Raw genomic sequence first — 19,323 nt, 5'->3', positions numbered from 1 at the left:
ACTAATCGTGCATATTAAATGAGAACCCTACTCACGTGTTAGCATTCCGGGATAAAGTTATTTCCAGAGGCGCCAAATGAGCTCTTACAAGTTTTTCCGTTTACCTCTGGTTTGGACGGTGCTTCGAAAATTATGCTGAGAGCCTGTCTTCCCAAGATGTGATAGATTAACTGTAGACAGCTGTTTGGCTTTCACCTCTTTCGGTTGTAGGGTACCTAGAGCAGGGCTGTTACAGGAAGAGTGCCGAGAGGTCTCCCTTCTAACGTCGTTTGCTCTATTACTGCCTGCTTTTCCAGCTTATAAATTAATTAAGCTTATTTTACTTATATTTAATGTGTTTATATTATTTTATGCAACTGCCATTGTTTTCACCAACTCACAGTTCCTTAGGTGTTACCAAAAAGTAAATAAAGAAGGAGGTTAAGCCAGTGGTGACGTGGGATGTTTGGATTCCCTGTCATCTGTGTCTGTAGCCGCTAAGCTATGGATGGATGCTGTTGAGAGGTTGATTGATTCTTCTGTGGAATTGTGTTTTCCGCTTGGTGTATGGAAGTAAGGTGTCCTGAAGTAGGAATAGCCTAACTGGAATGTGTGGCCAGTGTTCTGTGGCCGCTTGCACTGATGGGTTTGTTTGCAAGTATCGTCCCTGGAAACGAGGCTTGAGGTGGCTGTTTTCTGTCGACACAGGCTTAGCAGGGAAATCAAGCCCCATGTACCCAGATTCAGCAGAATCCTTTCTTCCCGGAGTTTGCAAGGAATTGATTGGCTCGTCGTTAGAGCTTCTTGGACAGAGTGATGATGAAGAAAACACTGTCGCGGACAACTTGATTAGTAATTTCCTTAAAATCCACGACGGGATACTCGCCGTGTCCAGAGCTCATGAAGAACAGGACGAAGACAGTCAGAGTAACGGTGAGCAGCCCCTGCCACCCGCTCACGAGCACCGCGGTTCCCTGCTCCGTTGTGCGTGGCTCTGTCACCTCTGTCATGCGGTGCCCGGTGTTACAGTGTTTCATGGAGATCAGACGTGAGCTCTCGTACTTGGGGGTCACTTCTCATCACCTTTCTTCTTCTTCCGAAGTGTTCTCCGATCGAGCAAACCAGTCGCTCGCTGTGCAGGTGGCGAGTGCCTTCGAGCGGCTCGTGGTGCTGACGAGACACTGGCTGAGCGGTGTCCCCCCCCGGCCCGGCACGGGGGCTTCGCCGGCCGAGCTGAGACGGGAAGTGAGGAAGCTGGGAGGCTGCTTACAGTTGTTTCTGCAGGTAAAGTGATCTCGGCTTATCGCTAGGAGAACTCATCTGTTCAGCAAGTGTTTATCGACGCTCTCCTGTTCGCATCTTGCCCAAAATGCGACCCTTAGGATTTTCAGAAGCGCTTTCTGTGTTGAAATCCCAAGACTGTGGATGTTGGATGATTGATTGATGGCAGCGAGACTTCCCAGGGCTTTCTGCGCCCCGGGCACTACAAATGTTAACTCCTTCAGTCCTCACCGCAGCCCCGGACGTGGGCACTGGTGTTGTTACCCTTTATCAGTGAGGAAGTGGAGGCCAGGAGGGTGTGTCGACTGTTCACAACTAGTAGGTCGTAGACTTGGGCCCAGGTCGCCGTGGACCCAGCGTGTGCCCCTACCTCCGCCCCCACACCCACACCCCGGGCCGTACTGCCTTCCGCAGGGGCTGCCGGGAAGGGATTCGGGGACTCGCTCTGGTTACGAGTGGGGCTTCAGTGCGGGGTGAGTTAGTCACAAGCCTGCTGGCACAGGGGCAAGGAAAGTAATCTTGTTTCCCTGTTTACCTTAAGTCAGATAAGATGAGGCTTGGCTGTAGGAAGAGGTAAGGTGGAAGCTTCCTTCCTCTCATAAAATCTGGAGGCGGGCTTGGCGGCTGCCTCGGGACCCCGGTTCCTTCCGTGCAGCTCTCGGCTGGGCCCCGAGCGTGGCCCCAGGCTCTGTGTCTACCGCGTCCAGGGCTCCAGGGAAGGTCAGTGCACGGGATGGAAGAAGGGGCCTTCTTCTAAGGAGGTTTCTGGAAATCGCCACATGACATTCCTATTTACGTATCTTTGGCCAGAACCTCCTCACGTGACCACACGTAGCTGCAGGTATCCCTGGGAAGTGCATTTTTACTCTGGCAGCCGTGTGACCAGGGCGGACTGGAGGAGAGGGACATGGGGCTGGTGCTAGAGAGACCCCGCATCTGCGGATGCCCGCACCTCCTCTGAGAGGCTCCGCACGTACGAGGGGCCAAGGCAGAAACCCAGAGGGACAGGCTTTGTAGCGAATGTTCTAGATGCTTGGACAGACCCTGTAGAGCCTCCCAAGGCTTCCCGGTCCTTCTGCTCTAGTGGATGCTCAGTTGGCTCAGATGCCTCCTGGGAGGCTCTCTTTCTGACTGAACTTACGGGTCCAGTGTTGAAACTAGACGTGTGGTTTCCATTGTCCATTATTCTCCCCTAGGAGGTCTTTGTGGGGCTCCCCGAGACCTGGCCACACATCCCTCCTATTAGCTCCTCTGATAATAACCCTGTACGTTACCCGTTGTGCCGTTTAATGCACTGTGTCGGTGTGGGCAGTGAGCTCCCGGCAGGTGGATGGAATGTGGTGTCCTTTCTCACGAGGGCTCGTTTTGTGATCGATGCTCGGTTGGGTCCTTGTTATTGAATTAATTTAAACTGACATTGGACGAAGGGTCACTTTGGATATAGGTCACGAGGAAACAGAGTGACCGTCACAAGGAGGGTGGGCCGCAGACCGGTGAGGACGGGGGACAGAGGCAGGAGGGCTCGGACAGCGCAGGCCCTGAGAGCGCGGGCCGCAGGGTCACCCCCAGCCGCCTGGGCTCCAGCCGCGTGGTCACGGGAGGGCTGGGTGACTCGGTCAGCCTCAGATCCTGGAGGCGGTGCAGGATAGGGAAAACCCAACCCAACCCGCCGCGGGCGTTTGGAAGTCCAGTGTGTGAACCGGGGCTGGATTAGGTGTGCGTGTGTCCTTGCACAGACTTTGTGAGTCTCCTGTTGCCCACCTAGAAAGTGAAGCGGCAGTGCCAACCTGGCGAGGCTGCTGTGACGGCCAGTTAGTTGGCTGGTGTTACAAGAAAGGACCGCAGGGGACCTGGGGTGGAGCGTTCTCCCGTCTCTTCCGTCTCGAGGAAAAGCACTTTGACCATAACTTAGGGCTGTGGCCTGTTGCCCTGTGAGAAATGCTTTCCATAAGGAATCAGGGCAGAGAGGACGGGTGACCTGGAGGGGGAGGTCAGCTGAGCTCAGGAGACGCTGAAGTTCAGCCGGCAAAACTGGATTTAGGAACTAGGCTCTGCTTAAGTGTAGCCTGAGCATCCTTACCTTGCAGTGATACAGGCAGCATTTTCCAGGAGGCAGACCCGGGAGGGGTGCTGAGCCGCCTTCCCCGCTCCTCTGGGAGACGTGGGGGAGCCTTTCATCTGCAGGGTTTCAGGTCTTCCCTCCCTTTTCCCTTCCCCTCCCCACCCCCCATAGTAGGAAGCGTCCTGGTTACCCATCCGTCAGATGACCCCGGCACAGGGAGCGCTCGGCCGCCGTCTCACGTCTGGCTGCTGCCTGCTCCCCTTCCGTCTCCTGTTAGTGCAGAAGCTCTCTGAGGGCAGCCTGTATCCTAGTCGTGTCATCACCGTCAGAAGCTATGGGATCGCACGTTGTCTGGTCCCGATCGGACTTTGATGAAGCACGGTCACCGCATCGATGAATGCAGAATCCATTTTCTTCACACTGGTCTTGTTCTTACCTCCCCTGGTAATCTCACGTATCCGATACCCTGGTCCGTTTTTATCTCACAGGGATGCTCTTCAGATATTTCATCAATGGTGAAAGAGGCTCAGAAGCAAGTGATCCAGATCGTACACCAAGCCATCAAGTACGCGGGGCAGCTAGCAGCTCTCAGCGGGGACCAGCTGCGCTCCCTGGAGAGCAGCGACTGCGGGGCTGCCGGCCTCCAGGTAACTCGGCAGTGTTCGTGGTGGAAGCCTTCATCTCAGGGAACAGTAGGGGTTCTGACAGTGGTGTCGCTAAGCAGGATGAGTAGCGGCACATCCTTTACTAGTTTAGCAGGAGATTGAAAGCTGTCCCAGTCTAAGTGGTTAAATGCACCTGATGATCTGGGATCCTCGCCGTGCCTTCCAGGTCTTTGGCTTGAAGGTCTGCCATGTGCCCTGGAGGGTGGGTGCTCAGCCGGCCAACATGTGAAGAATGTAATTACGTTTGCATGTCATTCTAGAAGATGTGTATTTGCTTGCTTTAATTATTCATGCTACTGAAAACATAATATTATATTAAAACGTTCTAGCAACGCGGTGTCCTAAGAGGATGAACATTCTTTAACATATAGTATGTGGGATACAAAATTACAGACTGGCTAATTTTTTTTCCTTATGCACCGTTAGTTCTTATTCTAGCTTTTGTTGAATTAATCAACTTGGACTGTATTACAGTCCTAAAATAAGCAGAAAATATAACTTAATTATTTGGTAATTTTAAAAGAATATCGAACTTGAATTTGCCAGTTAACGCTTAAAAACTTTTCCTAGGATGATTTCATGGGTGCTATTTGTGATGGTGTAGGCTTGGGGATGGAGAGTCTCCTAGATTCTGGACTAGAAAAAGCAAAAGAGCTTGAGCGTGCACTCCGAAGGCAGAGTCCCCGAGATGAGGTAAGACGGACAAGGCGATGTCCTGTGTAGTACCAGCCGCTATGTAAGCTGGTTTTTAAACATAGTTTAACTCAGTGACTGAGGTTTTTATAAATCTATGTATGTTAGCTTGTGTTGGATTGTTTTTTACTGAAAAGGCTGTTGACGTCATCACTCATGGTGACATTTCCCAGGTTACACCTGAGTCACTGCAGCCCCTTTTGTGGTTCGTGCTTTGCCGGTCCTGCCAGGGCTGCCTGGGGATAAACTGAGCGGACAGAGTGTGTCAGCGACCCCTAGTGGCCACTTTCCGCTTCTCTTTTTCTTCCTCGTCTTTGTTCAGGACTCTGCTCTTCCACTTGAGAATGGAAACTACCATTTATCGATCCACTGTCTTGAACAAGGGGAGTTCACATCAGTTGTCTCGTATCAAGATATAGGACCAAAGGAGATGTGGGTGGCCTCCTGGGACAGGCCTGTCCCCACCTCCTCCAGCTAATTCATGTCACAGTACAAAGCCAGTGCTGGCTCACAGGGGGGCTGTGGGGACCGGCTGGATCTTGCCATTGGAGGACCTGTGTGTGTGACCCGGCTCCGTCACCTTCCAGCAGTCGTTTACCGAGTCGCTCAGTGTTCTGAGCCTGTTTCTTCACCTGTCATGTGTGATAACACCCGTGGCACAGGTTGAGAGCCGTTTACTTATTAAGTGACTCCTGGTAGCAGGTACTGGACCAGGTGTTTACACGGAGTAGAGGTGACCCTCACTCACCACCTTGCGGGGGGCGGTGGTTACTGCCGGTCCCGTGGCTTCACTGAGCCGGGGCACCTAGTCTCCCTGAGTCGGGGTCTTACGTTCTACCTGCTTGACTCCCAAAGTCAGCCTGCCACGTGGAAGTCACTGATCACACACCAGTCTTCTCTGTTGAGAGTTTGTATTAGTGAGTCGGGGATTCGGAAGGTAGAAGTTCAAACCTTGTGACGGTGGATTTCAGGTTGGTCTGTTCTAGAGTCTTGTTGTAACACCTGTTGTTAGAACCACATCTGAAGGAGCTCCCCGGGGACACTCGGGTTCCTGAGGTCACCCGCGTGGGTGAAGAGTTACGTACGTGGTGGTGATCTGGGGAAGGCAGGTGCGTGGAGGGCTGTCGGTTCCCACCCCTCTGGGGCGTTGCTTACAGGAAGGCGGGGAAAGTGAGAGTTCTTTCTTCCTCTTAGGGAAACCTTTGCGTTGGTGTATTTCTAGCTCCCTTAGCTGAGGGGAAGCTTCTTGTGTGAGCCAGAGGGGCTCCCCGTCCTTCCGTCAGATGATGGGGCTTTACCTCTGCCCAGGGCAGCTCAGAGCTGGGAGACGCTGAGTTGCTTCCCCAGGTCCCGGGTAGCCTTGAGCCGCCGCCTGAGCCTCGGCTGTACCATTTACAAGGTGAGGACGGACCATGCTCACTTCCTAAGCTGCTCTGAGCATCCTACGAGATTAAGAACAGCATACAGGAAATCCTAACCATAGACACTCTGCTTGCACTTTCCTATCTCACTTTGTGTCTTGTTTGGTTTTTAAAATAAACGCATTCCAAAGGAGCTCACATTGTCACTGCCTCAAGGTCTGTGGGTCTAATTGTGTCCAGGGGACATGAGGCTGATTTGGGTTCCTTGATGCGGCTCTGCAGGCAGGGCGCTCCGCCAGCGCAGCTGACGCCGGAGCCTGGCTGTGCCCTGCAGCAGTGGCGGTGACATTCATCACTAACACTTTACTTATCACTGTTTGCAAAGTAGAATTTCCACTGGCAAGGAGTGCAGAGGGTGCAGAGTAAGTTAATGAACAGTGCAGGTGGAATAGTGCGTGTGGGTGTGTTTAGCGGGTGCTGAAGCAGGTGCAGGTGTTGGCGCTGGTCTTTTTTTTGAATTGTATTTTATTTATTCTTGTATACAGCAGGTTCTTATTAGTCATCGGTTTTATACACATCAGTGTCTACATGTCAATCCCAATCGCCCAAATGATCCCACCCCCACCCCCACCCCTGCTGCGGCTTCCCCCCTTGGTGTCCATACGTTTGCTCTCCACATCTGTGTCTCAATTTCTGCCCTGCAAACCAGTTCATCTGTACCATTTTTCTAGACGTCACATATATGCGTTAATATACGATATTTGTTTTTCTCTTTCTGACTGACTTCACTCTGTATGACAGTCTTTAGGTCCGTCCACGTCTCAACAAATGACCCAAATTCGTTCCTTTTTATGGCTGAGTAATATTCCATTGTATATATGTACCACATCTTCTGTATCCATTCGTCTGTTGATGGGGACGCTGGTCTTGTTTTGAGGAAGTAAACGGCTAAAGGGTCAGGCCCCTCGTCACAGAATTGACAGGATCTGCATTTCCATGTGGACCTCTACTCCCACCCCATCCTCTCCTTTCCTCTCTGCAGAAGGCCACAGCAGTGTGCTCACGGTGGGGGTTTAGTTTATCATATTCTTAAAAGTTAAACTCATAAGAACCCACAGAAGGAGAACAAATATCTGAAGAAATACAAAATCGGCTCAGACATAAGGCATTGGAGTTGTATTTTCAAGCTGGAGTCAAGAGGGAAAAAACAGAATTTGGGTGCTCTTTTTTTTTTTTTTTTTTTAACCACAGAGAGGAAATTTGAGTTAGACCCAGGGAAGGGCTCTGTGGGAAAAGCCAGTTACATGCTTCAGCAGCTCGCGTGGCAGAAGTGCTGCGGGACACAACCAAGCAGCACGAGCAACAGCTTAGAATGGGGGGGGGAGGGGTCCCACCCGGGTTCTGACCTAGGCCTCGGGGTCTGGTTCCATGTTGTAAAGTGAGGACAGGCGCGTCTGCAGCACGGGGCCGTGGTGGAGAATCAACTGAGCATCAAGTGGTAAAGCACGTGAAAGTGAACTGGCTCAGACAAAGATACGTGCTGTGTGAGCTCGTGTGTGTGTAGAATCTAGAAAACCCAAGCTCACTGAAACAGGTGGGTGGAGCGGGGGGGAGAGTGGGCCGGCGGGCAGGGGGTGCAGACTTGCAGCTGTAAGATAAACGAGTCCCGGGGGTGTGACGTGCACGGTGGTGGTTGACAGTACTGTGGTTTATGTTTGAACGCTGCTGAGAGAACAGATCCTGAAAGTTCTCAAGAAACAAAATCGTGTAACTGTGAGGCGACAGATATTAACTAGACTTGCGGTGATCATTTTACAGTACATACAGGTATTGAATCATGCTGTACACCTGGAACCAATACAGTGTCTCTGTCGGTTTATCTCGGGGGACTGGTGAATGCATGTAAAGTTCTGAGGGTGTGATCTTTTTCTGGACATGTTAGTTATCTCACCCCCTTCCAAAGGAGGTTTTGGAAATTTCTTTTCTATAAATATTTAAGTAGGCAAATGCTGTTACTACAGCAAACATCAGAGGGTATCCACATTTAATGTAGAATCTGTGTGTGATTTCTTTAGAAAGAAATTCCACTCGTGTGATTTAGACACTCCAGTCTCGTGACTACTAGACGAGAACTCTTTTCCCTGGCAGATCCCGTGGAGTTCCAGGGTTTTTATACTTCTAAATAGTTATTTGTATAACAGAGTATTTTAACTTTCTCTATAGGTTACCAAGCAGATGAAAGCTAATGCCGTAGGATTGATTGAATCCCTTGAAAACCTCTTTGCTGAGTGGAAAACAGTAAGAAAAGCATTAAATTGTTTTTAGGTTTAATTTATTTAGTGTACTTCATTTGGTTCCAGCGTGGATGTGTTTATTTCAGTTTCTGTCTTTAGCCAGTGACTCCTCTGTGCACGTTTGGTAGAAGCAGGTACAGTAGCTCTCAAGCTTCTTCCTCTTGGCGTCCTAGCTTACTAGGGTTAGCGATGGATAAAATAGTGTGCAGAGATTGAGTAGTAGTCATGTATTTTATCTGTTTCTTCCTGCTGCTGGTTTAGTAACTGTCAGCTTCTGCTTGAATAGTCAGAATAGGCTAAAAAATTGTGTTTAATAATCAGTATGCTCAAAGATTTTAAAATACAGGCAAATTAGATAAATTATTTTATTCTCATGTCACAGGTAAGTAGAAAAATATTATAAGCTAAGTATATAATCAATGTGTTACAAAGGAGAGAAATTTCTGTGGCTTGAAAGTGTTTGTTTAAATAAAATAAACGGGAGATATAAAGTTGAACCCTTAAAAATTAAATAAGTTTACCTTTTATGATGTTGGATAATAAATGGTAGGTACTGCTGTTTTAAACTATGAACTTTATTTACACAGAAAAGCTTCAGAACTCAAGTACAAGAAGAAAATTCTGGATACCAAGATTTGAAGAAGATGCTTAATTTTGCCCCAGAATTCTTGAAGTTAAAACATTGCTTAGAGCAAACTATTCAAATTATTATTTCTGCGCTGAGAGGTATATACTGCAAATGGAATTTATGGTTAATCAGAATTTGACAGTTTGAGGAATCTCAGACATCTTCTCGTTTCTAGTCTGGTTCATTCACTGGGGCCTGCTCAATGCTCCTTCACTGACGTTAATTACCTGTAGGAACTTGTGGGATTGAGTTCCCACTTAGCATCTGTAAGTTCCTCTGCCTCAATGACTAGATCCTAAGAGGCAGGTTGCTTATTTAGCAGATAAACTGAATAATCTTAAGTGGTTTCAAATTGCCTTGAGGGGTCACTTTGGCTTAAAGGGCGTCTCGAGTCCACCACAGCGCTCACTACCTGGTGAGGAACGCCGAGGGTGACGGCCTTTCCCTTCTCCTTGCACAGGGCACCGCGGCCACGTAGCACTCCTCCAGGACTGTGTCCAGAGTCTCTGCAGCTCGGCCAGGGGTCTCCACGGCGACCGAGCCCGCCACAGGGAGCTGGAATCTCGAGCTACCTCACTCCTCTTGGGTTTTGGATTTGAAGAAAGACCTGGTTTGCTGGGACTCTGGGAAGCTTGTGATGGGGATCCCACAGCAGCAGGACGAGAGCAGCCTGAGCCAGACAGGCCCGGCCCCCGGAGGACCCGAGGTGTACCCAAGCGGGTGTATGAGCTCCCGGGCCCGGTCCTGGGGGGCTCAGAGCAGGGCGCGCTGCCCACCCAGGAGGGCGCTGGTCGGGGGTCTCCCACCGCCGGAGAGCAGAGTGACCACTTCACAGACATCTAGTCTGTGGGTGGCCTCCTGTTGGGTGTGGACATATAAACGCAGTGGATCCTGACTTCAGATGCCTGTGTGTGCACCCAGAGGTTTCCCAGCAGACGGTTTAAAACAGGTATTTACTATGTTGGAACTTCATGGCAATGGGATGGAATTAGGAGTTCAAAGCCAAGCGAGCAGCCCTTGCTCTGGTTTTCCGTCGCCTTGAATTTGACGCTGACGTGCAGTCTCTGGTTGGCTCACTAGCCTGTCGGTAAAGGGTTTTTGTGGCAATTGTGGTGATTGTGAGTTATCTTCCTGTGAGTGGAAACTTTTGTGCCTGTATCTGCGCTCCCCTCAAATAGCAACGATGAGTTTTGTGGTGAAACTGCTAAAACAAGTCTAACCAGAGCAGCTTAACTTGCCCCGGTAAATCTAAAGCTCTTTTCTTGAAGGGTTAACGGCTGCTGTTCTGAGTAGTGTGTTCAGGACACAGTTTCCTGTTTCTTTCCAAATTATAAGGCGCTTCCTAAGTATGGTATAGTTTACATTAACAGTGCGGCTCGCTGGCATACTAGTTTGCTTTGTTATCCGTTGGGGGTCATATTAGGGGCTGTGCGAGTATCATTTACAACCAATTAAATACTGCCAGAAGCACACTTGACGGTTAGATGAGGTTGGGAGACCAGAGGCTGGGTCATTCCTTGATAATCCTTGTTTGATAAGCGAGCAATGAGAGCTTGTGTGTGATTTGATGACGATTAAAGGTCCTCACTATGTCTCACAGCTCTGTCTACAGTCAGTAATAAAGATGACATTGTACTTCAGGCGTCTTCCACTGAGGAAATAGTTTGACATTTCTGACGGCAGAAATGTATGTAACTTGAAGAGATACACAGTGACCTTGCTTGGGTGATGTCAGGCATTTCCTGGAGAAGAATTATTTTAACTGACCAGGTCTTTCCCTCGCAGACACACTGCGTGCTCGGCACGGCTGCTGGGAGCCAGCTGTTGGTGCCAGGGCTGAGTGTGATGCTTTTCTCATTGGGCAGAGCTTGTTCTGACACAGTGACCGGTATTTATTTACGGTGTTAATGAACCATGTGTTTTCAGGTGCTTTAAAATGGTGCAGTGTGAGAAATGTGCTTTTGTTTTCTTTTATTTTTGGCATTTGAGCTTGTCTTCCTTCTGAGGTTCCATGTGTATTTGTCGTAGCTGCTGCTCTACCAAGGGGCACTTTGATCTGAAGTTTTACGAAGAGTAGGTGTGCAGACAAGGATCCTCTCTGAAGGTCTTAAAGTATTAGTTTGGTGGGTTTTATCTTAATTTTCAGTATTTAATCTTTACTTTTGCTTTCTAAACTCATGACTTCATTGGTCAGAAACCTTTTTTTTATTGTCTTTGTAAAATTTTGTATATACATATATTTATATTCTGGACCGTTACATGATATTTGAACCAAGGGTGGAGAACATATTTGCTATTAGAATCATGTGTGCTAATAAGACATGTTATAATAAAGGAGATGCCTTCAACAGGTCTCGCCTTGTGGTCTCAGTTCTCACTCCTCTTTGTAAAGTTAGTGTCTGTCGTCCTTTCCCATCACCAGTCACAAGACCATTGTCATTGTGCCCACAAGGCCGCCCTCGGGGGGCACCTGCCATGTGTGGACGGTCACCATTTCAGAGACAGTCTCACTCCTCGCCTGCCTTCCCCACGCCTCCGTCACCCGGCCGGACGCTGGCTCCACTGCCCTTCCTCCGTGCAGTCCCCCGTCGGCACCTTCCTCTCCGTCCCCAAGGGCGAAGCTCGGCTGGGAGGCCGCTCGTGACCCACGTCACTCCCCGGACCCCCTGCTCCGTTGTGCCCAGCGCCCACGTCCAGGAGACTCTTCAGCCTCTGAGCTTATCTCCTCGAGTCCTTCTCCCCAAGAACAAGCGTCTCCTCTCCACCTTGTCTAGTCCTGCCCGTCTCTCAGATTCTGGAAGTGTCTCAGTCATATTAACTGTAACGCTGGGGACGTGACGGGCGGGGCCCTGAGATGCTGAGGAGACAGCGGCAGAGGACCTTCAGAAGGGGGACGACAGGTCACTGCAGCGGTGACACGGTGTGGCCGGTGCCCCAACGTGACGGGCGGGAGGCTCCCCACCCGAAGGCCGAGACGAGCAAGGTCGGACCTGGGACAGGGCGGCAGCAGAGGGAACTGCGTGTGCAAGCCTGCAGGACGGCGGGGTTGGGGCGTGACCAGTGGGGCTGGGCTGCTGCGGGGGGCTGAGCGGGGTGGGGGGGTGGCTAGGCCGGGAGCGTCCTCACAAGGACATCAGGAGAGGCCTGGCCCCATAGCAAGGCCCTTGAATCGTTGTAAGCTGGGAAGTGATCTCAAATTTGGATTCGTGGAGCATCCCTCTGTGGGGGATAGAGCATGGGTTGGAACGGCTGAGAGTTGATTTCCAGGATGCCTGGACCAGGGTCACGGATGCAGCTGGAGACAGTGAGAGGGTCCTAGAAACGTTCACGGGGTGGGGTGGGTGGGAAACGGACCAGACTTGGTGACCTGGCAAAGGGAGGACCAGGGAACGGAGGGAAAAGCCTGCTGTCCAGACGTTCGGCCTGAGCAGCCAGGTGGGGTGGGTACCACTGACCGGGGTAGGAAACTCCAGAGGAGGGGGCGTGGGGAGGTGGGCTCGTTCACCACAGCTGCTGTGACAGGTACCACAGCCGGCAGCTGAAACAGCGGGAACTGATGTCTCCCAGTCTGGCGGCCAGAGTCCAAGTTCAGGTGTCAGCGGGTTGCTTCCTCCTGAGGCTGAAAGGGAGGATCTGGTCCAGGACCCCTGCGCCCCCCTCCCCTCTGCAGGCTTGTGCATGTCTGTCTCCAAATTTCTCCCTTTTATCAGGACAACAGTCATATTGGATTGGGGCCTCCCTTAATCCTCTCATTTTAACTTGATTATCTCTGTAGGGACCCTCTCTCCAAATAGGGTCACATTCTCAGGTGCTGGAGGTAGGATTTCAACATATAAATTTGCGGGGCAGGGGGGACACAGCTCAACCCATAAGAGGAGCTGTAATGAATTTAGTTTTAGATCTGTTGATCTGAGTTCTCTGGGCACATCCAAGGCGTGGTGTCCAATAGGAAGTTGAAAGTATGAGTCTGAAGCGTGAGAGGGTTTGTGGGTCTTTTATATTTTCATACTGTGGTGTGTCTTTCCCTTTTTCATATAAACCTCATCGCTCCAGTCAGTAGGTATGTTGCCTGATGGGAGTTTAGTGAATCATTTAATTCTTACAGTGGCTATCATGTAAACATAAGCACTCAGCTCCATTTTACAGAAGAATGAACAAAAAATTTTGAGAAGTTGAACTGTTTGTCCAAAATCACACAGTGAGAAATAATTAGAATTAGGCCTCAGATACAAGTTTATAAACTCCAAATATCACACTTCTTTGTAAATCTCAGCAGATGGAGGGGTAGAGGGAGGAAGAGAGGGTTGGATGATGAATAGAAGGACGAGTGGATGGATGGACAGATGGACGGACAAGTGGATGGGTGGGTGCATGGATGGACAAGTGGATGGATGGGTGAGTGGGTGGGTAGGTGGATGGATGGATGGATGGACAAGTGGATGGATGGATGGGTGAGTGGGTGGGTGGGTAGGTGGATGGATGGATGGATGGATGGATGGATGGATGGATGGATGGACGGATGGATGGACAAGTGGATGGATGGATGGATGGATGGGTGGATGGATGGGTGAGTGGGTGGGTGGGTGGGTGGATGGATGGATGGATGGATGGATGGATGGATGGATGGGTGAGTGGGTGGGTGGGTGGATGGATGGATGGATGGATGGATGGACAAGTGGATGGATGGATGGATGGGTGGGTGGATGGATGCGTGGGTGGGTGGATGATGACAAGAGCTCACATTTGTTGAGAATTCACTGTGGGCAGTTACTAAACTAAAGCAGTGTACATGCAGCTGCTCATGTAATCATCAGACAACTCTACGAGGGAGATGCTGTTGTTATCCTTACAAGCCAAGATGAAGGAAGTGAGGCTTGGGGTGGGGGGTGATTCTCCTGGGGTTATAGGGTTAGGAAGTGGGTGGAGGCTAGGTTAGAACCCAAGCCTGTTTCAGAATTTTTAGTCTCTCTGCTAATTAATGCAGTTCTCTGAGAGTGTAGATGCCACTGCAACATTCAGATCCTCCCTGGTTTCATTTGAGTCTATAATTAGTAAGCATTTTTTTTAAGACTGTAGGTGGACAGGATGACACCTACTCGCTGTGGGAAGCCCCTTCCTTTCTTTGCCCCTCTGAGAGCTGTCTTGCTGCCATTCTGGGTACCATGATGAGGACCATAAACTTCAAGGCATTCACGTTTTAAATGTCTTCTCATTTTTTATCCGCCCTAGCCGTGACATCCTCCCTGGCAAGCTCAGTTTTTTTCAGATCAACTTTTTAAGTGAAGCATGACAGATACATAAAATGCACAAATCACGTGTCCTACAAGAATTTTCACTATGTGACGACGTCAGTGTAGCCACGACCTAGGCAAAGGAGCAGAATATTACAGACACCCAGTGGCCCTCCTCATGCCCGCTCCTGTCATTGCCCCGAAAGGTGACCCCCTGCCCTACTGTAACACCATCGTTAGTTGTGCCTGTTTGAGCCTCATACAGGTGGCGTTACACCTGTGGGTTCCTTAGTGTCTGACTTCTGCTCGGTGTCATGTTTGTGACTAGCAGCCGGTCATCCATTTTCACTGCTGTATAGTATTCCCCTGTGTGACCATATCACAACTTAACATATGTGTGGGTAAGTTGCCAGCTGCCCACCCACCCCCTCCCACCTGTCTGCCATACCCTTGGGCCTGTAACCTTTCAATGCCTTCCCCCTGCCATGGCTTTGGCCGTCTGACTGGCTTTGGCTAAGAGGACATTAGCAGGAATGATACACAGTCTTGGAAAAGTGCTTTGAAGTTGGGGCTTAGTAGCTCTTGTACTGCCGCTGTCACCACGAGACAGGTACATGCAGCCTGGTCCTAGGAGAAGGATGAGAGGCACGTGGTGCCGAGGCTCCGACCCCCAGAATCCAGCCTAGACCGGCTCATAGATTCGTAAGCTAAAAGCAAGCGCTGGTGCTGATGCCATAGAGCCTGTGTGGGCGCCGTGCTCAGCTGACATTGACTTCCTCTGTGCCCCATGCTGTGTCTCGTTGATAGACATCTTATCCCCTGGCTTTGGTTATTACAATAGTGGTGACATGGACATTTTTTTAAAAAAATGTGTTTTATTCATTTATTTGGTTGCTCTGGGTTCTTAGTTGTGGCTTGAGGGCTTCTTAGTTGTGGCATGTGCACTCTTAGTTGCGGCATGCATGTGGGATCTAGTTTCCTAACCAGGGATCGAACCCGGGCCCCCTGCATTGGGAGCACGGAGTCTCAACCACTGCGCCACCAGGGAAGTCCCAGACATGAACATTCTTGAACTGTCTTTTGGTGTACACATCTACAGTTTCCTGAATGGCTCAATATTTTAAAATTGAGGACTTCCCTGGTGGTGCAGTGGTTAAGAATCCACCTGCCAATGCAGGGGACACGGGTCTGAATCCTGGTCCAGGAAGATCCCACATGCCGCGGAGCAACTGAGCCCGTGAGCTACAACTACTGGGCCTGTGCTCTAGAGCCTGCGAGCCACAACTACTGAGCCCGTACACCTAGAGCCCGTGCTCCGCAACAAGAGAAGTCACCGCAGTGAGAAGCCCGCGCACTGCCACAAAGAGTAGCCCCCGCTCGCCACAACTAGAGAAAGCCCGTGTGCAGCAGCGAAGACCCAAGGCAGCTAAAAATAAATTAATTAATTAAATAAATATAAATAAAAATTGAAAAGAAGGAAGGTCCTCATGCAATTTCCTTGAACAATTTTGTTATGAAAATATACTATATTCCCCCAAGTAAAAGTAGCATCTGTATGCCTTTGATTTCATTCAAGCCTCTAGAAAGATGAATGTTAACTGCAGACACACAGACAATCCCAACAGAGGTGGTTAAGCATGGGCTCCTTACCTGTGTGTGCGGCTGCCCGCTCTGCTGCAGACGGGAGGCCTGGTGAGGCTGGTGGGAACAGGGTCCCCTGGAGTCCAAGTGGGGCTTCTCTTAGCCCCCTACAGGCTCCACCAAGCTCACCTGGACTTGTGCTCTCCCGGGGGTGCCCTTGTTGGAGCCGTCCAGCACCAGCGCGGTCCCCTGATGAGCCTCCAACTCTCCCTCCTCCTGGGAGCGGGGGCCTCCCTGAAGCATCGCTCTTACAGATCGGCAGGGCGAGCTGCGGCCCCGTCATCTATTAGTGTAATACACCATCAGGGCGAGGCGCACAGAGGGCCCAGCTGGTCCCTCTGTGAACTGTGGGATCCAGGAGCTCAGAGTGTAACGCAGATTTCAGGCTGGATTGATGTGGCTGTGAGTGGTATTTTATGATACAAAGTTTACCTCTGATTTAAAGTAATTTAATGTGGCTGACAGTTCAGGTTCAGGCTGAGAGGTAGCCGCAGTAGATATCCATACCTCTTGGAAGATGTATTTCAGGAATAAATTACTGTTCTTGATACTTTTATTTCATTTTGCAATATGTCATCAGGGGCACCAGAAGATTGGCCTGCGAGGAAAGTTTTGCACATAAAGCAAAACGGGCTAATTCTGCTGCTCGCCAGGTAAATATATGTGGGGCAAGCGTGGCCTCTGGAAGGCTCCGTCCGTCACCATCTGTTTTGGGTGGCTGGAGCTGCGTCCTCAGAGGGCCTTGCTCTTGACCTCATGTTTAGATAACAAAGCAGCAGTTGCAATGCATAAATTGTTAACAGTTTCTATAAGACTTTGGACTTCAGGAGAACTGTCGTGTTTAGGCAGAGGAATAGGGTACAGGAAGTCCAACGACAGGAACCAATAAGTGGTTCAAATAAATCAGGAACCCAAATCAGGGGATGTGTAGCTACCTTTGTTGCTCAGGAGAGAAGAGGCTCTGTTCTGTCCCATGGATGTCCCCGAACTGCTTCTGACTAGACACGGAAAGAATTTTCTGGTGGCTCTCAAAAAGCATCGTCCACAATGATCAGTACTTAGTATATACTCATCCATTATCTCACATATAGTTCTCACAACAGCCTTATGAGTTAGGCTATTATTATTATATCTATCTTAAAGTTGAGAAAAGGAAAGCACAGAAAGGTTGAGTGACTTGCCCAAGGTCACACAGCTGGTAAATGATGAACACAAGTGATCTGGATGCAGCCATTCTGCTCTTCACCACTGAGAGAGGCTTAGCTGTGGTTGTACGTCAGCATCACCTGGGGACCTTTTAAAAAATATTAACCCCTGAGCCCTGACTCCCAGACCAGAGATTTTGATTTAATTGGCATGGAGTGGGGACGTCTATAAATGTTTTTTTTTTTTTTTGTCTGCGTTGGGTCTTCGTTGCGGTGCGCGGGCTTCTCATTGCAGTGGCTTCTCTTGTGCCGGAGCATGGACTCCAGGCGCACGGGCTTCAGTAGTTGCGGCTCGCGGGCTCTAGAGCGCAGGCTCAGTAGTTGTGGCTCGTGGGCTCAGTAGTTGTGGCGTATGGGCTTAGTTGCTCTGCGGCATGTGGGAATCTTCCCAGACCAGGGCTCGAACCCGTGTTCCCTGCATTGGCAGGCGGATTCTTAACCACTGCACCACCAGGGAAGTCCCTATAAATGTTTTTAAAAAAAAATTTTTATTGAGGTATAGTTGATGTACAATATTATATAAGTTATAGGTGTACAGTATAGTGATTCACAATTGTACAGGTTATACTCTCTTTACAGTTATTCTAAAACTTCAGCTATATTCCCCGTGTTGTACACTGTATCCTTGTAGCTTATTTATTTTATACACAGTAGTTTGTACCTCTTACTCCCCTGCCCCTATATTGTCCCCATCTTCCCTTTCCCCACTAGTAACCACTAGTTTGTTCTCGTATCTGTGACTCTACTGCTTTTTTGTTATAGTCACTGGTTTGTTGCATTTTTTAGATTCCACATGTAAGTGGTATCATACAGTATTTGTCCTTCTCTGATTGATTTCCCTTAGCATAATGCCCTCCAAGTCCATCCAAGAATACATTTTTAAAGCTTCGTAGATATTTTCTACTGTGCAGGTAAAGATAAGACCCACTAATTCAGTGGTTCTTTCAATAAATGGTCCTTATTTTCATCACGATATTTTAATGCAACTGCACCAAAAAAGGGCAGAGCTCACTTTTCAATGAGCTCTAGGGAAGCAAAGCAGTTAGAGGGCCCTGGGCTAAGGAGGTACCACCTGGGCCGCGGGACCCTCATTGGCACGATGACACCCCGGGTGAAGTTTTCCTGTAGGAGCCTCAGCACCACCGTCGCCATGGATACGTCAGGCCTGTGGCCAAACAGGCCCTGAAACTCACGGCCCCTTCTCAAGTAGAAAGGGCTTACTTTGGAACCTCACACCGGCACTCCCTGGCGGTCCAGTGGTTAGGACTCGCGGCTTCCACGGCAGGGGGCACAGGTTTGATCCCTAGTCGGGGAACTAAGATTCCACACGTGTGCAGCCTGGCTGGAAAAGAAATAATAAACCTCACACCAATCTTTTCAGAAAGATTTTAAAAATCACTCCTTATCTCGAAGGCAGTGGGTATCTTGTTGCAACTGAGATGACGTCCACATTCCTTCCAGTCCTGATGGCGGGATCCTGTGCTCTGTCATCTCAGGCAGCTGGGACAGGCTCTCGGGCTGGGCCGCCCCTGTGAGGCTCCCTCCCCTCTGGGGCCCCGCCCCTCGGCCCCGGTGCGGGGAATCTCAATGCTGCTGTGGGCCTGGCTCTTGCTGGTTGAGGCCTCAAATCTGCACCTCGGGCCAAATGCAAGATGGCATACGGCCAGCTCATGCAAAGAAAATCCATTCCTCTGAGGGTTTTCTATTTAGCGCAGAACGAGAATACGAATGGACATCCCAATATTGCACATCCTTCGGAGTCTATTACTGTTTCTAATGTAGTTCAAGCACGTGAAATCATCTGAAACTGACCATGAAACTGTTCAGTGCTAGTACAGTTGTAGATGGTTCTGAATAACACTTGACTTTAGCCCAAAGCTTTTGACCCTAATAACATTTAAATGCTGAATGGGACTATAAAATTTATATGTATAATTTTAGAAACTGAAAGCAATAAGCTTTTAAAAATGTGATTGAATAAATCTAAAATGAATCCTAATTTCATAACAGCGAGCTGTTTGTTATACATTTTATATCACAGATCTGTGTATATTGTATCGGATGATGACGGGGCAGTGGAGAAAATCAAATCGATTAAAGGGGCTGGAAAGTGCTGGCCTGGTGGGAGAGGGGTTGTGCTCTCTGCCAGGTGGTTAAGGAAGGCCTCACTGGGGTGGAGATGTGTGAGCAGAGACCCCAGGACATGCCGAAGCCAAGCAAGTCCTGGGGCAGTGAGGGGCCCTGGGGACTCGACGTTGGGTGAGCCCAGGCGGGGCGGGAGAG

At 49.7% G+C, this 19,323-nt stretch overlaps 1 protein-coding gene across 7 annotated transcripts in view; it reads left to right on the top strand.

The window, feature by feature from the left end:
• KIF14 (kinesin family member 14) overlaps positions 1–11,316 on the top strand; it is a 53,187-nt gene extending 41,871 nt beyond the window's left edge. For 5 of the 7 annotated variants that reach the window (XM_027095953.1, XM_027095950.1, XM_027095954.1 and 2 more), the window contains 7 exons: positions 688–912; positions 1,082–1,263; positions 3,811–3,969; positions 4,558–4,680; positions 8,265–8,339; positions 8,923–9,061; positions 9,424–11,316. In XM_027095953.1, coding sequence (XP_026951754.1) covers positions 688–912; positions 1,082–1,263; positions 3,811–3,969; positions 4,558–4,680; positions 8,265–8,339; positions 8,923–9,061; positions 9,424–9,806 — 1,286 coding nt within the window. In that variant the 3' untranslated portion in view covers positions 9,807–11,316. Of the gene's footprint in view, positions 1–687; positions 913–1,081; positions 1,264–3,810; positions 3,970–4,557; positions 4,681–8,264; positions 8,340–8,922; positions 9,062–9,423 lie in introns of those variants that run through there. The other 2 variants (XM_027095955.1, XR_003430626.1) reach the window with 2 other exon arrangements.
• The last annotated feature ends 8,007 nt before the right edge of the window (positions 11,317–19,323 follow it).

This window comes from Aethalodelphis obliquidens, unplaced genomic scaffold (genome assembly GCF_003676395.1).
Source record: "Aethalodelphis obliquidens isolate GAN/ISIS:26980383/991018 unplaced genomic scaffold, ASM367639v1 scaffold97, whole genome shotgun sequence".
Classification (NCBI taxonomy): Eukaryota; Metazoa; Chordata; class Mammalia; order Artiodactyla; family Delphinidae; genus Aethalodelphis; species Aethalodelphis obliquidens.
This window is presented reverse-complemented; position numbering and strand designations above follow the sequence as displayed.